The following is a 22,096-nucleotide window of genomic DNA, read 5'->3' as shown; positions in this document are numbered from 1 at the left end:
TGCGGCTACACAGCCCCATACGCAGTAAGCTGCGATGCACTGTTAGTTCTGACACCTTTCTATCATAGCCACCATTAACATTCCCATGTGCAAAACAAATGTAAGAAATGTAATTTATTTATATATATTTAACTAATGTAATGTTTCTTCGTTTTGTAAATCAGCAGAGTAATATTGTATTAATGCAGTGCTGTCCATTTTCATACATTAAGATATCTGCATATATGTTACAAGTATGTGCTCACTGTCACGAGCCGCGGCTTCTCCAGCAACTGGCGCGTCTCTCTCTCTGCCTGCATCTCGTGTTCCGGCCATCGCCATGATGACCCGGACGTCACTTTCACCTATGCACCCCGTCTGTCACCAGGGCAACAGCCGGGACGCTTCTGATATCACAGCCGCGACCCAGCTAGTTTGACGGCTGGGCGCGCGTGTGCACAGTGTAATTAATCAATTATCATCCTCCTGAGCTTTATTGCCACCCATGTGGCTCCCCCTCCTCATTGGCTCTCTCTTAGCCTCCCTGCCTGTTATAGCGTTCAGTTCCTGTTAGCTTGCCTGCTCCTGTCAGTTTGCTGAAACTTTGGATTGATTCTCTGTGTATGACCCTCTGCTGGTTTCCTGGACTTGATTGTTTGCGTATTGCCCTGACCTCTGCTTTCTTATCTGGACTCCCATTGATTGCTGCCAGCCCTGTCCATTTGCCTGTACCTGACCACGTTACCTGCTCGGACCCTAGACCTCAGCCTGTCCCGACCATGCTTTGATTGCCATCACCCGCTATCCTGTGCTAAAATATATAAGTTAAATCACACTCTATTATAAACTATTATTTTGTCACACATATGTCCTCCACCGTTATCTCTTTAAACTAGGTGCACTGCTGTACAAATGTGTAACTCTGTCTGGAGCCTTGCCCTGCAGACTGTCAGCTAAATACCTTTGTCACAATTTGTATAAACCGATCAGCCACAACATTAAAACCACCTGTCTAATCTTGTGTAGGTCCCTCTCGTGCCGTCAAAACAACTCTGACCCATCCAGGCATGGACTCTACAAGACCTGCGATGGTAAACTATGCACAAACGCCCGGACGTTCACACTATGTAAAAGAAAATGTGATTCATCAGACCAGGCTACTTTCTACTATTACACATAGGTACCTATTGTAGGCTCTTTCGATGGTGGACAGCTGTCAGCATGATCACACTGATTGCTCTGCGGCTACACAGCCCCATACGCAGTAAGCTGCGATGCACTGTTAGTTCTGACACCTTTCTATCATAGCCACCATTAACATTCCCATGTGCATCAAAGAGCCTTGGGCGCCCATGACCCTGTCGCCGGTTCAATGGTTGTTCTTCCTTGGACCACTTTTGGTAGGTACTAACCATTGCGTACTGGGAACACCCCACAAGACCTGCCATTTTGATAATGCTCTGACGCAGTCATTCAGCATCACAATTTGGCCCTTGTCAAAGTCGCTCAGATCCTTACTCTGGCCCATTTTTCCTACTTCCAACATATCAATGTCAAGAAGTGACTGTTCACTTGCTGCCTATTACATCTCATCACTCAACAGGTGCCATTGTAACAAGATAATCAATGTTATTCACTCCACTTATTAGTGGATTTAATGTTGTGGCTGATAAGTGTATATAAATATTTGACCTATATATATATATATATATATATATATATATATATATATATATATATTGTAACAAAATGAGGCATTTAGCTGGCAATATGCAGAGAAACCAGGGAAGTAGAGTAAAACATTTGTGCAGTAATGCACCTAGATTGAATGTAAAGACCTATGTATGAAAAGCAATAGTTTAAATTTGGTTTAACTTACATGACTTGAAATCCTTCCTCTCAGCAAACAGACAGGGTGTGTCTGTTTGAATTACAGAGCCAGTGATGGGCGTTTCCTTTTAAAGAGTAGGTGGGTGTGTCACCTGTCCATCAAGCTAAGGCTGGGGGAGGAGTATCAGGTATAAAAGCTTGTTTAAATCATTTGTGCACTGAGACCAACGCTGGGTGAGCTGGCTGGTCCTGAGAGAGAGCTGGACTATGTATAGCTAGTGTTTAGGGTCTCCATGATTGCTGTGCAAGTATACGGTGTCAAAACATTTACCATCCTGACAATAAAGCACCATTAAAGGAAGAAGTTGTTCGCGTGTGCTTCTGCAGTAGCGGGCTTTTGCCACAAGTGGTGTCAGAAGTGGGATACTCCGGGAAGCAAGTTTCCGCTACCCAACCCGCGCAGACGTCAACATGGAGGAAGTACTGAGAACTCTTGTGAAGGTGGCCACTGTACAGCAAGAACAGCAAGCTCAGATGCTATGAGTTGCCGAGGCACAGGTGGAAAACACAAGGCTCTTAAGAGAGGAGTTAAGCCAGGTGAGGCATGACAGGAATGAACCACTTGGTCCTGTTCTCCAGAAAATGTCGCCAGGTGATGACATGGAAGCATATCTGGTGTCCTTTGAGAGACTTGCAAAAAGGGCAAATGGCCTCCTAAAGATTGGGCTGAGAGGCTGGCGCCATATCTGACTGGTGAAGCTCAGCGAGCTTATATGGATCTAGATGAGGAACGGGCCTCTGACTATCTGTGCCTAAAGTCTGAGATATTGGCTCGCATTGGAGTTTCTGGGCCAGGCCGAGCCCAGCGCTATCACCAATGGCGCTATGATAAAGAAAAACCGGTCAGAGCGCAAGTGGCTGAGCTTTCTAAAATTTTAAAGAAATGGCTGCAGCCTGAGGAGAATTCGCCTTCTCGGATTATTGAAGTTCTGGCGATAGATCACTGCATCCGGGGGCTGAACCGCGATTTGCAAAGGTGGGTTCTGCAATCAGACCCACAAACTTATGAAGAGCTTGACACCGTGGTAGAAAGGTTTTGTGCGCTACAGCAAATGACTAAAGAACCAGCATTTGTGCCAAAGCCGCTGCCACGCCAAATGCCAGGTTTGACAATCCTTGCTACAGGGCCCAATGGCAAAACTGCTACGGACAGAGGGCCAGGTGCAAAGCTGTCTAATCTGAAGTGTTTTGAATGTGGTGAGCTAGGCCACTTTAAGGCAGAGTGTCCTAAACTACAGGAACCCAGGGACTGTTCCGTGGCACATATTGGGCCTGCATTTCCAAGCTGTTTTACCATGAGTCCCACATCAGAAAGTCCTTGTTTGTTCCAGGTGACTGTGCTAATCAACCAAAACCTTGTTCTGGCCTTGGTTGTCTCGGGGAGTGAACTATCATTGGTTTCCAGCTCTGCCTTACCCGAAACCATAACTTCTCGGTTGCCCAAGGTGAAGGTTCTTTGCGTACTTGGCACGACAGAGGAGTATGAAAGAACAATACTACCAGTCACACTCAAAGACAAAACTGTTATGGTGGTAGCTGCCATAGCACCTAAACTCCCATATCTACTCATTTTGGGGCGAGACTTCCCACTGTTTAATGATGTCCTCGGTGAGCAGATCCGGCCGGACATGTCGGCAACTGATGCAACGGTCGGAAGCCCGGTCTTAAAGGAACCGCCTAAGAGTCCACAACATCTGGACATCAATCTTTGGGAACCGCCAAACCGGAATGCCATCCTGGGAGACACAGCAAGAGTTCCACAAAAGCATCCACCTGCGGCGAAACATGGACAGTCCAAACTAGCATTGGTCGGTGATGTCGCAGATGAGCCCACCCCGCCTGTCAGTGAGGATACAGACTGGTCTGCAATACCAATTTTGTTTCCTCTGCAGGACTTTGCTCGAGACCAACTTAATGATGCCACTGTGAAACATGCCTTTAAAAGTGTGACTGAGGTAAATGGGGTAGCGAAAGCCGCCCAGCCTGCAGAAGGTATACCATATTTTATTGTTAAAAATAATTTCCTGTATAGAATTGCTAATGTACAGGGGGAAAAAGTAGAACAATTAATGGTTCCTCAGGTCCATGTACCCCTAGTGTTAAAAGCAGCACACACACATGTCTGTGGGGGACACCTAGGGGAGGATAAAACACGTGAACGAGTTTTGCTTAGGTTTTACTGGCCCGGTGTACACATGGCAGTGAAAAAGTTTTGCCGGTCCTGTCCCATTTGTCAGAGAACCTGTCCCAAACCCATGTACAGGGCACCTCTCATTCCTATACCAATAGTACAAGTTCCCTTTGAACGGATAGCCATGGACCTTGTGGGGCCACTGGAAAAATCCGCACGTGGGCACCAATATATACTAGTGGTGCTTGACTATGCAACCAGGTATCCAGAGGCAATTCCCCTACGAAACATAAAGTCCAGCACCATAGCTAAGGAACTTGTATTGATGTTTACACGCTTGGGAATACCCAAAGAAATTCTCACAGATCAGGGTACTCCATTCATGTCTAAACTGATGAAGAACATGTGCCAGTTGCTAGGGGTTACAGCACTTCACACCTCTGTATACCATCCACAAACGGATGGCTTGGTGGAACGCTTTAACCGCACATTAAAGCACATGCTCAGGAAAGCAGTGGTTCAAGAGAAAAAAGATTGGGACACTGTTATTTGATGTTTGCCATTTGTGAGGTACCTCAAGCTTCAACAGGGTTTAGTCCCTTTGAGCTATTGTTTGGGAGACAGCCCAGGGGTATCTTGGATATGTTAAAAGAAGGGTGGGAGCAGCAAGGTCCCAGGAAGCCAAATCTGGTACAATTTGTGTCCCAAATGTATGAGAGGCTAGGAAAGATGGGGCCCATTGTGCAGAAACATGTAAAAGAGGCTCAGGAACGACAGAGGAAAAGTTATGATAAAAGTGCTGTTGTTCGATCTTTCAAGCCTGGGGACAAGGTCCTAGTCCTGGTTCCCACCCAGGAAAGCAAACTTTTCGCCCATTGGCAGGGTCCATATGAAATTCTAGAGGCTGTCGGTCCTGTCAATTACAGAGTCCGCCAGTTAGGTAGGAGAAGGAAGGAGCAAATATATCAAGTTAACCTCCTTAAACCTTGGCATGATGAGGAAACCTCTCCTCAGGTCGTGAGTACTGCCATTGAAAAGTCTGAAGTGCCCATAGAGCCAGCTTTGTCCATTCAGCAGAGACAACAGATTGAAGAAATGATTCGCCGGAACAGGGATGTCTTCTCTTCCATTCCTGGGCGCACTACCTTAATCGAACACGACATTGTCACTGCGCCAGGAGTCATTGTAAAGCAGAAGCCGTATCGTATTCCAGAAGCCAGACGGGTGGACGTGAGAAAGGAGGTCGAGAAGATGCTCCAGTTAGATGTGATTGAAGAGTCCACTAGTGAGTGGAATAGTCCCATTGTGCTTGTCCCGAAACCCAATGGAACAATTAGGTTCTGCAATGAATTTAGGCGCCTAAACAGTATGTCGCAGTTTGATGCCTATCCAATGCCACGTGTGGATGAACTAGTGGAAAATCTTGCTGGTAGCAATTATTTGACAACCCTTGATCTAACAAAGAGTTATTGGCAAGTTCCCCTGACTTCCACGGCCAAGCCAAAGACTGCATTTTCCACCCCTGATGGTCTCTATCAATATAAAGTCCTACCCTTTGGATTGCATGGGGCACCTGCCACCTTCCAAAGCGCCATGAATAAATTGCTACGACCTCACACAGCTTATGCAGCCGCTTACCTGGACGATATAGTGGTTTATACCCCAGACTGGGGATCACATTTAGCCAAAGTTGAAGCGGTCTTAGCTTCATTAAGGTCAGCAGGGTTAACAGCTAACCCAGAGAAATGTGCCATAGCCATGAGAGAAGCCAAATTTTTGGGGTACGTTGTTGGTCAAGGGCATGTCAAACCCCAGCTAGACAAAGTGGAGGCAGTCAAAAATTGGGCAAGACCAGAGAAAAAGTCACAGTTAAGAACCTTTTTAGGCTTAGTAGGTTACTACAGGCGGTTTGTAAGCCACTTCGCCACTAGAGCTGCTCCACTAACGGACATGTTAAAAAAAAGTTGTCCAGATAGATTAACCTGGTCTGATTCTGCAGAAACCGCCTGGTCTGATCTTCAGTTAGCTCTTTGTTCCTCCCCAGTTCTACAAGCACCGGATTTTACCCGGAGGTTCTTCCTCCAAACTGATGCTTCTGGTGTTGGCTTAGGTGCAGTCCTGTCACAGGAGAAGAATGGAGTAGAAAATCCTGTCCTGTACCTAAGCCGTAAGTTGCTTCCAAGGGAACAAAAATATGCCACTGTGGAGAAAGAATGTCTCGCCATAAAATGGGCTACAGAAGCTCTGCGCTATTATCTCCTAGGCAGAGAGTTCACCTTAATAACAGACCATGCACCATTGAGATGGATGCAGAACAACCGGGAGGTAAATGCCAAGGTAACCCGCTGCTTCTTGGCACTGCAACCTTTCAAGTTCCCAGTAGAACATAGACCCGGGATTCTACACAAAAATGCAGATGCGTTGTCACGAAAATATGCGCTCCTCGCGAAGTCCGCGTCCCACTACTTGGAGACGCTAGGGGGAGGGATATGTAAGAAAAGGAGGCATTTAGCTGGCAATATGCAGAGAAACCAGGGAAGTAGAGTAAAACATTTGTGCAGTAATGGACCTAGATTGAATGTAAAGACCTATGTATGAAAAGCAATAGTTTAAATTTGGTTTAACTTACATGACTTGAAATCCTTCCTCTCAGCAAACAGACAGGGTGTGTCTGTTTGAATTACAGAGCCAGTGATGGGCGTTTCCTTTTAAAGAGAAGGTGGGTGTGTCACCTGTCCATCAAGCTAAGGCTGGGGGAGGAGTATCAGGTATAAAAGCTTGTTTAAATCATTTGTGCACTGAGACCAACGCTGGGTGAGCTGGCTGGTCCTGAGAGAAAGCTGGACTATGTATAGCTAGTGTTTAGGGTCTCCATGATTGCTGTACAAGTATACAGTGTCAAAACATTTACCATCCTGACAATAAAGCACCATAAAAAGGAAGAAGTTGTTCGCGTGTGCTTCTGCAGTAGCGGGCTCTTGCCACAATATGTATATATATATATTTAGGGGTCTTAATCCAGCTCTGCTTTCCTCTCTACAGTATATTTGAAATGCAGTGGCTAAACTAATTTTCCACATTTTTCTGCTGCTCCTCTCTGTCAGTTCCAATATTGGTTGTCTGTATTTTACTGAATCCAATATAAAATACTCCTATTAACATACAGGACCATGAACAAAACTGCAACCATATACATCCCTCACACAAGACTTTCCTCTAGCCTCCTTCAAACATTCCCTGAATACTCACCTCTTCAAGCTTACCAAATTCCCGGATCACTTTCATAACATAACTAGGCTACTGTACCAGATTACCTTCATTCTACACAGTTTACACAAACAACCCTCTGATCTACGGGACAATATTCCTGTTTGACTGGATCATATAGCTCAACTAAGCATTTATCCCATTACAATCTGGCTGGACAAATACGCAATATGTGGCACTTAATCTCATGTTTCAGCACTCCTATTGTCCTTTACATTGCATGCCTGTGAGCAGGGTCCTCTTACCGCTTTGTCTGTTTGTGGCTCAGATTTTTGGTAAGCTTGCCTAAAGAGAAGAGATTTCAGGGGGTGCTTGGAGATTTGAAGGCAAATGGAAATCCTTCATTTTCATATTATTATTTTCATATTATTATTAAATAATTTTCTTACATATATTTCGTGCCAGTTTGTCATTTTTTGTTTGTGCTAGTATTTCAGTATTGTAACCTGTTACACTTTTGTTTAGGTATTAAAATATATTTCAATCCTTGTAAGAAGAGTTTTAAGAGGAACTCTTGTAAGAGACATAAAAAAGAATGTGAGACTGTTTTTTATAAAATTGATTAACTTCTTATTGTATGTATACTCAAAAAATAGTTACACTCATTCTCTTCTTTCAAATATTTTATTGCTGTTTCTTTATAGAATTTGTTGAATGGCTGCTCTTCACTGTTTTGATATCTTCACAATAACAAGGTTTCAATAGGAAGCTACAAAAATGCAGAACCACAGCGCAAATGCCATTTTGTGGCACTGCCTGCCTACTATTCTATTATTGTGCCAGTTTATATTGGTAAGTGCAGGAGTCGTAGTGGGTTGGTACACGGTGGTATGCCATAACGCTACTTCACCTACTACCATCATTGTAAAACTATCATTCCATTCACTCAGCATTTCATACCGCCACTTCTAAATTCCCACTTCAATCACTGGGTAAGTGCATGATGGAGATGGCTGTAGTGGTGCCACATTTTGCTACTGGCCAGTTAAATGCACACTAGGTGCAGAATGTGTCTCATATCACACCCATATGCAAAATAGGATTTCATGTTGTTAGCCAAGGTATTTAAATGAGCCTCACATGGTGGAGATTGTGCATTTTCTATCCTGGTTTAGCAGGTGGTCGTAGAACCTTTTTTGTTTTGCACAACTACCTGATTTTCACACATCATAAAAGATGGCAGAAATAGTGAATGTCATTTGGACCAACTAGACATACTTAATACCAGACAGCACGTTAATAAACACATTTCTACCTTATACCTCCTTACTGTCATGACCTATTGAAGACATGAATGAGGCTCCAATAAACAGTATTTTAGGGGAAAATAGTAAAAACTGAATTTAATGAAGGGGTAGATTCTATAGTAGTTGTGGGGTAAGAATTTGAAGTGACATTTTTACTTTTCCCATGTGCCTGAATCAAGACACTTCCCAACAGTGTAAAGTAGGTCTGCACCTGTGTATCTGCAGAGCAGGGGCTGGCTGGGCTGGGGGGCAGGGAGCATCTGCCCTCCGGGCCGGGCCCATAGTGGGCTACATTGGGTTGAGTCACCTGCATTTATTTTTCCTTTAAAATGTTCCTAATAGACTGCTGAGTTGAGTCTTGCCCCCAGGGCTACAGCCCTCCCCTGGCGGAGACAACTAAATGTACTGCATATCAGCACAGTTTAAGGTTAATATCTGACCTTTCCTATCTGCTGAACCAGTCTGAATTTAGCTCCTTGCATTCCACTGACATGACTCCAAGTGAATGGATGACACAGCTAATAGCCAGAGACTTATATTTTATGTTCTTTCCAAGAAATGGTTCCAACAAGTTCAAATTATTTCAGTGTCTTTGGACGACTACAAGATTAGTAATGTATCCATAGTGTTTACAGGAGAAAGGACTTTTGAATAGATAAACGATAAACAAACTATGTGGTCAAACAATAACCACAACTAACTAAACAATAAGACCAATTTGAATACCTGTTAACATGTAGTTAAATTAGATATACACAACGGAGAACATATGCAATACATAGATGTTACCTAAAATCCGGAGCATGATTAGAATGTACTGGACCCTATAGCAAATGTTTGAATGCCCTCCAGCCCTATAAGCTCATTTTCCACTCTTGAGATTTACATAATCACAAAAGAATACCTGTAATGCCCAAATACATATTTGGTCTCATACAAGTGTATATATGATTGCAAAGTTAAAGGATATGTCTGCTTTTTAACACTCCTACTTAAATGGAGGGGGGGGGGGGGGGGGGTGCATTCCAGTGATGTTTCCCGAAGCCTGGATCTAGATTGTGCTCCTTACCTGAGAGCAGCTGCTGCAATTCACAGTTTAGGAGGATTCAGTTCGATCTAATAGACTAGAATACAATCGCTCCATTCCCGACTATTGCAATTGGACAGAGTGAAATAAGTTCTCATGCTATGTACACAGGCTGCACATAAACTGTACAGTTCTGGTTTAAGGTCACATCTGCCACCCCCCTTCCCCTTCTCAGGGGACACCAGGTAGTGTAATTAATGAGGGCCATTGTGACAGGATGGACCGCCTATGCCACCCTGTCTGCTGTTGCTGGGAACCAGGTGGGCTTACTTTGCCACCGTTCCCTTTCTTTATCCCAAGTGTGCCCTCTTACCGCAGTAGGAGGAGCTTAAAATGCTGCCACCACTGGACTCCTTCATGGCATCCAGAACCGCGTTCCTTCTGGGTAACTGTCACTGCTAGGGTACCCCCTTGCTGGTACACCTTGGCTGGTACCCCTGACCTTTTCCTATAGATCAGGGTTGCCATGGATGGATTTCCCCCTGGCCTATCACACTGGCCAGAGCTGTTGGGTAGTGGGTAGAGCGGTGGTACTGGAAAGCTGGGTCCAAACCTCAAAACAGCCGGAAATGGATTAGATTTTGGGTTGATTTTATTCAGCATGCACGTGAATCAGCCCAGAGAGGTTAACACCTTTTTACATAGAAGCTAGTGGCAGGGGGAGCATACTTCCCCCCTGTCCACGAGCTGCCAGGGAGAGGGAGTCTCAGCCCACCCTCCTGCCCTGGTGCTGTTTTGTTTGGGGAGGGAGATTTATCTTTTAAATCTCCCGCTCCAAACTGAATTCCAGGGACTGGGCTCCGGGGTCTTGCTCTGGTCCCTGGCTGAAAATAGTACCAGGGGAGAGCAGTTAGATCTCGGGGCAGCAGTTCCTGCCCTGTCGCTAGTTGAAGCTCTTTGAGCTCCAGCTAGGGACTTAGCTTCCTGGGACCCCCAGGAGCCACTGCACCTCCTGAACCCATTGGATTCCAGGAAGCTGGTTACTAAGCCCCTCCGGCAGCCACTGAAGCTGGTGAAGGGGATTCTTCTGCAGCCCCAGCACAAGGTTAGTGCTGTTTTACTTTATATACATTTACACTTCACATTTCATACATTTCAAATACACATTTTTACATTTAATATACCTATAGTTACACTCCCGATGCCTAGCATTGGAAGTTAATCCCTCTGGTGCTGCACGCCGGTTAACTACCAGCACTGCAGCACCTACACACTAAACGTTTAAGTAATATTCATTTTATTCTGCAACAATAGACCACTTTACATTTATACACTACCCTGCACCTAGGGGAAGTTAACCCCTCCGGTGCCAGGTATTAACCCTCCCGGAGCCGGAGTCGGGGGATCTGGCCACACAAATGCTTGGAGACAATCAGTTCTATTATAATTTAGGACACATAACTAGTATTATCATTGTGGGCAATACCGGCAGTTCACAGTACTGGTAGAATCTGTGGGGAAATACTATGCTCAATGCAAGTATGATGGGAGAATGCAGAGGACACAGTACTGAAATAATTGTGAAGAAAGTGGAGTTTTGCTGTTATACTGTGAACGTCTGGCAATGCTTCAATATGCCTATTGTGGGATGGTTGTATTGCTAAGACTGATCTGTTGTATTGTTTAAACGATGGCTGGTGGGTAACGAGCGACAAGATGGCGACAATTGGAAACACTCAGGTGGTACGTCGGGTAACAACTGACTCAAAGCATGGAAGGTGTTAATGTGACAGCAGGGCCTGATTAAGGGTTCCCGCCACCCTAGGCTAATACAGTGGTAGCTGACCCCCCTCCCAACCCCCCCCCCCCCAGTGTTTATACTCATATTCAACAAATATGTGATTATGTGTCCAAATTTACTACAGATTTAATCATTGATAGCTGATACAAACTGTATTTTGAAGTCAGCAGCAGTGGCGGTATGGCATACCACCATATACCAGCTCACATCGGCCACTGTATATATATATATTATTATTTAAATAAATAGACACAAATCCTTCACTGCTGCTGTTCAGAGGAGTCTTGCATACTTATCAATAATCTATACAAAAGAAACCACTAAAAATAACAGCACTGTGAGAATAACTATATATATATATATATATATATATATAAAGTGCTCTAGCAGACTCTTGTTTTCAATAAAAGAATTGTCACCAGTCTTACAAAATAATAAAAATATTTATTAACACATAAAACACCCTTCATACCTTCATACTGCAAACATTAAAATATCATGCTGCATATAGAGAGCAACACGTTGACATACTCATAGTTAAATTCAACATTCAAATTTACACAAATTGCGCTGTTCTCTTTTACCTGATCTTGCAGTGATCTCTCTTGCTGGTTCTTGGAGCTTTGTTGTCACTTCGCTGGCTTCTGGAAACTTGGAGTTCTGTACTGAAAATGTGCAATAATTATATTATCATCATCATTTATTTATATAGCGCCAACATATTTCGTAGCACTTTACAATTGGGGACAAAGATAGTAAACTAATAAACAAACTGGGTAATACAGACAAAGAGGTGAGAAGGCCCTGATCGCAAGCTTACAATCTATGGGATAATGGGAGTTTGACACATGAGGTTAAGTCTACATTTTGCATTTCGGACCAGCCGGACTGCAAAGGTAAAAGTGACTCATAAGCTAAATGATCCTGTCACACAACAATGTTGGTCAAGGGGTAGTTGTCTTGTGTGAAATTGTGTAACGGGTGGTAATAGGGTAATGTAGTGAGGTTAAGAGGGTGGTTGAGAAATATTATAAGCTTGTCTGAAGAGGGGGGGTTTTCAGAGAACGCTTGAAAGTTTGTAGACCAGAAGAGAGTCTTATTGTGCGAGGAAGAGAATTCCATAGAGTGGGTGCAGCCCGAAAAAAGTATTGTAACCGGGAATGGGAAGATGTAATGAGGGTGGATGAGAGACGCAAATCTTGTGCAGAACGGAGTTGCAAAATGTAAACAAGCTCTGACTGATGAAGTTGTTCAAGCACAACATTCCATTATGGCCAAATATAGACAATTAAATTTATGAAAATTATTTATAAACATCTACCAGCCCCATCTGACTAGTGTTTAGCATTCTAGTGGCAACTGAGACCACAGAGAGCATCCTCAAAAACGCCAAACAATACAGAGATCATGCCCCCCCACCACCAGCCATTTCATTACATACCCAGTGGCCAATTTATGACACACATGGCGATTTCATCACCCATCCAACTAGTCACTTCATCAGCCATCCCCACAGCAAAGTCATCCCCTATCTCAGCCATTGTATCAACCCCCAACAGCCAATTTATGACACCCCCAGGCATTTCACCAACCATCCCTCCTGCCATTCCATCATCCCCCCAGCCAATTCATCACCCAATCTGCCAGCCAATTAATCACCCAACCTCCCCAGCCAAATCACCCAACCCCAGAGTCAATTCATCACACACCCCTTCAGCCAATTCATCACCCCCCAGCCAATTCATCACACAACCCCCCCAGCCAATCAGTAGGTTAAACTGACCTTTCTCTCTTCTGGCCCTGCTCCTCTTCTTTTTCAGGCTACAGGACTGCATTGCAGAAATCTTCTTTTTCTTCTTTCTCGGTTACAGTCAGCTAGCAGCTTATACGCTTGATGTTAGCTTGCAGGTCAGTGTGTGTGCGGTGTGTACTTAGTCTGTTTTCATGAGATATGGTAATCTCACAAGACCAAACTAAGAGAACCACAGCGACAGCATCGGATTTGCTGTTACTTGCCTTCGGGTATAGTGACAGTCGAGGACGATCCCTTGAGAATAGAGGCATCCTCAATGACCCAAAAAGTTACCACCGACAGTTAAAACAAAAAACAAACACTTGTTAAAATTATGTAAATTCTGTCGATACCCTGATCGGCTGTTTTTGCTCCCATGCATAATAATGTTGCAGCTCTGGTATTCTGCAATTAAATGGACCTTACAAATGTTAGCTGTGTATTTTCTTTTTATTTAGTGCTGCATATTGGGACAGTATTAAATAGTTTCTATTAATACAGACTGTCAGGTGCACTGGATATTTACAATACTATTAACGTACCTTTGTGCTGCTGACCGATCTGAGCTGATCCATGCAGACAGAAAACTGGAGGTAGGAGGAGCTGCTGTCATCACTACTGAGCCTGTGCAACAGCCTAATTCCAACCAATTTAGTTATGCTGTGGCTACAGCACTGTACATGTGTATCACATGTTCATTAAGAACTCAAAAGTATTTAATGAGCAAGATTAGGTGGAGTGTTCCGAGCAACTGGAAACCCTCCTGAGTGCGTGCCTGAACAATGGGGCTATGATATAAGGCAGAATGGTCCCAGATTTCCACTGAAGGCTGAAGATAGCTATGTTTGTGGAGAAGTTTGCAGAGGCAGAAAAGGCAATGTCATCAAGCCGCATCCACTTATTCTTTTTATAGCTTCCCTCCACATCTGCCAGAGTCGGATAGTATGATGCATGTATGACCATCAGAATGTGTGTGCACATGTATACAGCAGCATAATGCATTGTATGTTGGTACGTGTAATTCTGCATGTGTGTGTTTTATCACTATCAGTATTAAAAAACAAGTGAACTAGTGACAGAAATCACTGCGAGTTATAATGAGTTATAGTTGCAATTTACACATCGTATGGTGCCATCTTTTATACAGAACTGCTGCGAAATTTATCACTCTTGATGATAAAACTTATGACTCCAGAAATCTGTATTGTAGGCGAAAATAGGTAATGAAAAATAGAGTGTAAAAGTGAATCTTTAACACAGGGCAGCTGACAACTTTATCAATGAAAGCAGCAGGACTATGTGACACCAGAGGCAAGTTCACACACTGCAAAGTAGTGTTTATATACTTTTCAAAATTGAAAGATCATGTTCTATTTATTTTTGAATACCCCCCTGCTGTAATCCTGCTAAAGACCCAATGATGGGAAACTTGCTGTATAAGGCAGCCAAACTGGAACCAAATTTCTCCTTAAGCTAACAATGTTGTTTATAATCATACCACGGAGCATCTGCAAGCTCCTTCATCAATAGGGCCAGGACAATGAGGTGAGATACTGCAACAGATTTAGACTTAATGTTGCTGAAGGGATTACACTGGAGGGACAGCAGGTGGAGCTGTTCCTAAATGTGTTGTGTTGTAACTCTATTATATTAATGTACTCTGTTGTACAAAGAATATTTTAGTTTCTTTAGATGATGATGTTGCATGTAAGGTGTGTTCTGTCGGTATTCTGATATAATTACACAGTTTATATAGTGTTATCATTAGAGATGCTCAGGCTCGGTTCCCCCGAGAACCGAACACACCCGAACTTAGCAGATCCGAGTACCGAGCCGAGCCCTCGGAATTGAAAACGAGGCAAAATGTCATTATTACATCATCGGATCTTGCGATTTTTGTATTCCTTTTTAAGATCCAACATAATGGTGGGTGGGTGGTAGGGCTGGCGGACTCCCATTTTTCTTTTCTGCTACTGCTTTTCGCCAATGTGTCCTAGATGTGCTAGGAACTGCCGTGTGTTTGAATCATTGCTCTGTCGCTTACCATCCAGCCAGGTTGCTGCAGTATCTGTCCGAAAGTGTTTGAAAACAATATTGTGAACTGTGAGGTGGTCAATATTGACTGCAGATGACTTGAAATTAGTGTTATTAAGGTTAATAATAATGTAGGAACAAAAAAAGAGCAAAATTATGTGATTATAGCATATTTTAGGATTTTTCTAAAAAATCCAAAACAAAAGGGCTTTTGCCAAAACCAAAACACAAAGCTAGTGCAGATCCACCAAAACCAGTTCACGGGGCTCAGTGAGCATCTCTAGTTATCATGCCACAAAGAACTGCCTAGTGTGTAGTGTGTGCCTATGGACAGCGAGTGTGTTGCCTCGTTTTATACAACAGGACTGTTTTAAGTACAGCTGAGAAAGCCGAGAACCCTAAGGTCGCCTAAAGAGTCCATAGAACATAGTTTGACTGAAGACGGTCATTGAGTTTTTGAAGGGCTGAATTATAGTTTTATTCATGCTGACACCGCCAATTCCTATGATCTTTATGTTGATGTTTGTAGATACATCCATTGAGAGAACTCATCCAGCAATAACCTGTGACCATCATTAGCCACTGGCAGGGAGAAGGGACTATCGGGGCAATTGGCCCCACCCCCATACCAGGGGCGTGCCATCTGCATCGACACACTATGTGCCTGTCCGTGACGGGAGAGACAGACATACAGAAAAAACTACCCAGCAATCGGATTGGCCGGTCAGCGTACTCTACCTGCCTGTCTTTGCTGAATGGAGCTGCAGAATAGTGTGCGGACGCAGGCAGCCTTACCTGCCAAAAAGGGGGCGGAGGCCGCATTCCCCCCCTTCCATCCCCAAAACAAAATTCGAGATCTGCCCCTGTGATCAGCAGACACTTGTCTCTGAAGAAGAATTTCTGGGCTGTGGGGATCAGATTGAATGATATCCTGTATGTAGTGGTGCAGACAATCACCGTTACATTCAGATTATTGTCATGGTAAACGCTACAGTTCATAAATTAACTGCTGCATGGTCAACTATAAGTTCAGCCTAAAACAGTGATTCCCAACCAGTGTGACACAATTGTGTAATGATATCAGGCTGATGTGTCACAAAGATTTATGGGTAATGGGAAAACTCATGCAACAAACTTTTTTTTACTATATTTTATTTATTAATTAAACATATTAGTTATAACTGTCTGCATTTGTAAACATATTATTCATATTTGTTTCATGATGTTAATTTATGAAAACATTTTAACATTGAAAAAAAAATAATCATTTCCCCTCTGTGTCTGTGGGTAATTCACTAGGCCAAAAAGGTTGGGAATTGCTGGTCTAAAGTATCTTCCAGCCAGAAACAGCAGAGAGGATGTGTGGCTCAGAATGTTGCCTGCTTTGTGAAGTAATACAGTTAGTGCAGTGGATCCCAAACTTTCTCAGTGCGAGGCACACTTAGGGTCCCTATAATTTTTTCGAGGGACCCCTAAGCCAAAATAATTACCAAGTAGTCCCCTGCCTTGCTCATCACTGGCCTTGGCCGCGGCACCCCAAGGAGTCCAGTTTGGGAACCACTAGTTAGTGTATTACTATTTCTATTAAAAAAATTAATTTGTAGAAAGAACCACAAGAGACCAATGAGAAGATCACGGGGTCAGCCAGCTGTGAAAGCACAGGAAATAAGCAAGCTACCCAGGACAATTGCCTACATACTAGCTAGGCTGCATAAAAGATTAGCCTGAAGGAGAACACAAAACCAATCACTTGTTAGCACACTGGTCCGGATATATATTTCTTTATTGGAATTGTATAATCACCTTTATTTCCCTATAAGGAAACTCAAGTGAATAGCAGAATATATTAAAAGAGATTATATATGGGCAGCACTGTGGCTTATTGGTTAGCACTTCTGCCTCACAACACTGGGGTCATGAGTTTGACTCCTGATCAAGGCTGTATCTGTGTGGAGTTTGTATGTTTTCCCTGTGTGGGTTTCTTTCAGGAGCTTTGATTTCCTCCCACACTTAAAAAAGATACTGGTAAGTTAATTGGCTGCTGAAAAAAATTAACCCTATTGTGTTATGGATTTTAGACTGTAAGCCAGTGTTGGCTAACCTGTGACACTGCTGGTGTTCTGAAACTACAAGTCTCAGCATGCTCTACCAATATATAGCAGTTTATTGCTGGAAGGGTATGCTGGGACTTGTAGTTTCACAACACCTGGAGTGTCACAGGTTAGCCAACACTGCTGTAAGCTCTAATTGGGCAGGGACTGATGTGAATGACAAAAATATTCTCTGTACAGTGCTGCAGAGTTGGTGGTAGATGATGATTGTTGATGAGATGTCAGATCATGTCACAGGCCGGGTCATATTCAGGAACGCCCACTGTAAGAAGCAATCAAATGAGCTCTGTCAGAAAAGACAAAAATGTCACATGAGGATGCAAATACAAAAGGTACTGATAGAGTTAGAAGAGGGATGCATGTTCTAGCTCAGCTCTAAACTGCAATGTTAAAGTAGAGTTGCCCAGTATTTGTGGGCGGCAGGCAGTATGTTTCCTGCATGCAACATGTGTCCAGATGCAAGTGTGCACCCTTTTCCTGGCAAGGACTACTGCAAAGTCATGTTAAGCTGCCAAATTCACTGCACTATAGCTGCTGATATTGGGCAGTTGGCCCGGTACTGAAAGGCACATGGCTCGTGATGTCCAATAATATTATTATAATAAATCAATTGATATTGATTGTTTCATTATTGGGCAAACATTCTGCCAAAAGATGTCCACTGTCTGGCTCTGTGTGCAGTGAGTAAGTGAAAGGTAGAGCTACAGATTTGAAGGGGGGTATTCAATTGTTTCTTTTAACGCGCTAAAACAAAAAAAAACGAGCGCTCTAAAAATATTAGTGTTAATACGGTAATTACTCGCTAAATTTCATCTCGCAGCTCCCTGAGCTGCGAGATGAAATTCAGCGAGTAAACTACCGTATTAACGGTATTTACGCGCATATTACCGTATAAACTAATATTTTTCGAGCGCTCGTTTTTTTTTGTTTTAGCGCGTTAAAAGCAACAATTGAATACCCCCCGAAGTGTGGCCAACTTAAGAGGGTTTTGAATACAAAAATACAATGTAACAGTTGTAAACAGGCGCTCTTAAGAAGGGAATGCAGCTAATGTTCCTCCTAACGTGTAATACCCAAAAACCACGTATAAAATAGATAACTAAATCATATACAACACTGAAGGAACACTCAAGCGCTTCCCTTTCACAATCATATATCTCAATAAAATCTTAGAAGATATAGAAAATACATTGAACTTCTATTCTTTATAATGGAAGTCCTTTTCAGCATATACGTCTCGCAAAAGGCAATAATAAAACCGTAGGTTCCTCTGTGTCTTGTATTTGACATCACCATGTAATTCTCCCTCCTATTGTTTCTTGTGTGTGGAAAAAGACTATCCATAGTTGAAACGCGTTGGTGCAGATCAGGTCCACCTGGAGAGTTACTCTTTAGGAATCACCCATTGAGAAGAAAAGAATCCGGATGTGTCAGCCTTTGTGCGGTAAATGCCTATTACCATCTTAGATCTGGTACGAGTTCACTCTAGGATTTTAAAGTTGTGAGGATTTTAAAGTTGTGTGTCTTTCATTATATATTAAATGAGTTTTCTATTCTTTTGTTTTACAACAGAAGATATATTGAAAAGATCTTTTTTTAGACTCCACACATGTGAAACGATAGAAGGGAGACACAGAGGAACCTACGGTTTTATTATTGCCTTTTGCGAGACTTATATGCTGAAAAGGACTTCTATTATAAAGAATAGATAAGTTCAATGTATTTTCTATATCTTCTAAGATTTTATTGAGATATAGTATTGTGAAAGGGAAGTGCTTGAGCGTTCCTTCAGTGTTGTATATGATTAACAGGGCCACCGAGAGGGGGGGGGGAGCGGGTACTAATTACCCGGGCCCGGGCATGCCAGGGGGCCTGCCCCAGGCCCTGGCGCTAACAGGTTTTTTTTGTTTGTTTTTTTGCGATGGGGGGGGCACTCGGTCGTTGGTGGGGGGCGCTGGGTAGTAAAAATAAATAAATATTAATACTCACGTGATTGCGGCGCCGGCATCCCTCCTCTCTGCTGCTCTGTGCTCCATTCAGACTGTCTGAATGCCGGGTGTGACATCATCATGTCACGCCCAGCATTCAGTCAGTCTGAAGGAATGGAGCACAGAGCAGCAGAGAGGACCAAGAAAGAAGAAAAGGAAAAGGTAAGTAAACGAGGGGGGGTCTGTCATAGAGGGGTTAAAAAACGAGGGGAGGCCTGTCATAGAGTGGTTAAAAAATGAGGGGGGACCTGTCAGAGGGGTTAAAAGATGAGGGGGGCCTGTCATAGAGGGGTTAAAAAATGAGGGGGGGCCTGTCATAGAGGGGTTAAAAATGAGGGGGGCCTGTCATAGAGGGGTTAAAAAATGAGGGGTGACCTGTCAGAGGGGTTAAAAAACGAGGGGGGCCTGTCATAGAGGGGTTTAAAGGGGGGGAGGCATGGCACAGTGGGATTGAAAAAGGGGGGGGAGCAGCATAGTATAGTGTGATGAAGGGGAGCCAGGTGAAGGGGGCAAAATCAGCATGGAGGGCGCAGTGTGATCATAAGGCATGGCGATGATGAAGGGGCACATTATTGTAATATTGGAGCTGGAGGAAGGCCTAATTATTAATCGTAGGTGGTATTGATTTAACGCCAGGGTTGTTTGGAATTACCTAAATGTAGCCATTTTTTCCCAAATAGGGCCCCCAGCATTCCAGGATCCAGACAAGCTGCAACTAAAGAAACCAGCAGCCACAGGTGGTGAAAGTGAGAAGAACAGGTAGGAGAGAGCAAGATAGTATGTGAAATGTTGTGATTCTAGTAGGGACAATGGCAATTTTTGGTGAGTGTTGTGTCCAATGTAGGGTACAGGCCAAGACTGAACTGTTTGTGTACACACTGCATTCTTTGTATACTACACTGTGGTGCTAGATGTCCTGAAAGTCAGGAGTGCTTGGACATATGTGATGCCCTGGCGAATTGAGAGCCTATTGATTTTGATGGATGTGTTAGCCACGCCCCAATGGCGTATTTACCACGCCCCCAAATGCATGACCACACCTCTGCAAAATTTGGCGGCGCAAATTTTTTAAGCATACTTGACTTTAAGGGGGGCCCCATGAATTTGTTGTACCGGGGCCCTGAATTCCTCTTGGCAGCCCTGATGATTAAGAGGGTTTTGGTGTAGTAAGGCTACAGCTATAAAGTAGTTTAAAGATAACTTTTCCTCAGTGGCGGATCCAGGGGGGGGCGATCGTGGCGATCGCCCCCCCCCTAGCAGACACTTGCTGCCGATGGCTGCACAGTATGTGAAGGTCCGTCCAGCCGTGACAGGCAGGGACAGTGTTCTGCCCGGCTGCTCTGATTGTGAAACACAATCAGAGCAGCTGGGCAGCACACTGTCCCTGCCTGTCACGGCTGGACGGACCTGCACATACTGTGCAGCCGTCGGCAGCCTAAACTGTTAGAAAGGGGCGGGGCCTAAATCGCCCCCCCTATATCGCCCCGGGTACAGTAGTTTTCTAGATCCGCCCCTGCTTTTCCTACTATATAAACACACATTGTATGTTTGCATGGTGATTGATTATGCACAGACCTTAGGCAGCACCTATTGATGCATAATTTTCACAAGTAAGGAAATCCAGCTAGGGTGCACATCTCATGCTTTATCCGTTTTAGGTTTTGATCAATTGATTTTATCTGCTGTAATATATCAGTATTCTGGAGTAGAAGTTTTCACGTCAGTATTTTATTGTGACCACAGATCATACATCCGAAGGCTGATATTTAGGTGTCTAAAATCTTCTGTATGTAATACACCATCATCAAATAACTCAAATATGCCAGTATATCAATGCACACAGTACTATTGTTCAAGTTTTACAAGGTTAATTATAATTTTACGTCCTACAGGAAACATTTTGTGGTCTACAATACACCTAACCACAAGTCTATTTAAAAATGTGTTAACTAATATATACAAATTTAAACTGTGCATATAGCACATACAACAAACATTTTTATTTACAGAGGTGTATCACAAAATCTGTTGTGAAAACTTGAACTTGAAAAACTTTGGACAACAGATAAATACCTTTTATTAGCTCCCACAAATCATTTTTGTACATTATATTATTTTATTTATTAGTTGTTTAATGCATTGTTTTGTTTGTATCTGAGATATTTTATGATACTCTGTATTTGAAGGTTTGCATGTGGGTATCTATGAATGCAAGAAACAGTTAATATGTTTATAGCAAATCTTTGGTGTCTCTCCTTTGCTATTTGAAATGTTGGATATAGAAAGGGTAATGTACAGGATTTTCAAAAACAAATACATACGCAAACCCAAGCCCATGATATTTACCTCAGTAATGAGACATTCCAGTTCATGTCGGCTCAATGTCAGGTTGCTTCCAATAGCTTCAGTCATTCCCTGAGAAGAAATGAATTATAAAAGGTAAAGTAATCCAAATAAAATTACATTTTACATGATGTGGTGAAATCCTGCATGGGAAACATTTTCCAGGTCTGTGAATTGACGGCTTCAGAATGTTTGGAAGCATGTCCTGGAAAGGTTTCCCAAATGAGTAATCACAGACCTGGTATCAATCCACCTTTTACAGCAACTGAAAGAGGTGTGGCTGCCCAAAAAAGGTATTTTGATATGATGGGTGTGGTTAGGGCTGATGGGTTCTAATTTGTCTCAGTTTTCCAAATTGGAATGTTACCAGGAATATGTTTACTCTGAAGAGAATTTATGTGCTCCATTTGCGAAGTCTGACAGAGTGAGGAGCTGGAACCTCAAGCTCTGTAGCAGGCATAGGCAAGCTGTGGTTCCTCAGCTGCT

The 22,096-nt window shown here is 43.2% G+C and overlaps 1 protein-coding gene and 1 long non-coding RNA gene across 2 annotated transcripts in view; one reads left to right on the top strand and one right to left on the bottom strand.

The window, feature by feature from the left end:
• The window catches only part of LOC142143685 (uncharacterized), a 70,929-nt gene that overhangs the window by 35,443 nt on the left and 13,390 nt on the right, over positions 1–22,096 (top strand). The gene's annotated exons all lie outside the window — the stretch shown is intronic.
• The window catches only part of LOC142143684 (autoimmune regulator-like), a 30,059-nt gene continuing 24,287 nt past the window's right edge, over positions 16,325–22,096 (bottom strand). The window contains exons 12-13 of the mRNA XM_075201722.1: positions 21,614–21,682; positions 16,325–17,565 (exon numbers count right to left, since the gene is read on the bottom strand). Coding sequence (XP_075057823.1) covers positions 17,506–17,565; positions 21,614–21,682 — 129 coding nt within the window. The 3' untranslated portion in view covers positions 16,325–17,505. The remainder of the gene's footprint in view (positions 17,566–21,613; positions 21,683–22,096) is intronic.

The sequence above is a fragment of the Mixophyes fleayi genome, chromosome 3 (genome assembly GCF_038048845.1).
Source record: "Mixophyes fleayi isolate aMixFle1 chromosome 3, aMixFle1.hap1, whole genome shotgun sequence".
Taxonomy (NCBI): domain Eukaryota; kingdom Metazoa; phylum Chordata; class Amphibia; order Anura; family Limnodynastidae; genus Mixophyes; species Mixophyes fleayi.
This window is presented reverse-complemented; position numbering and strand designations above follow the sequence as displayed.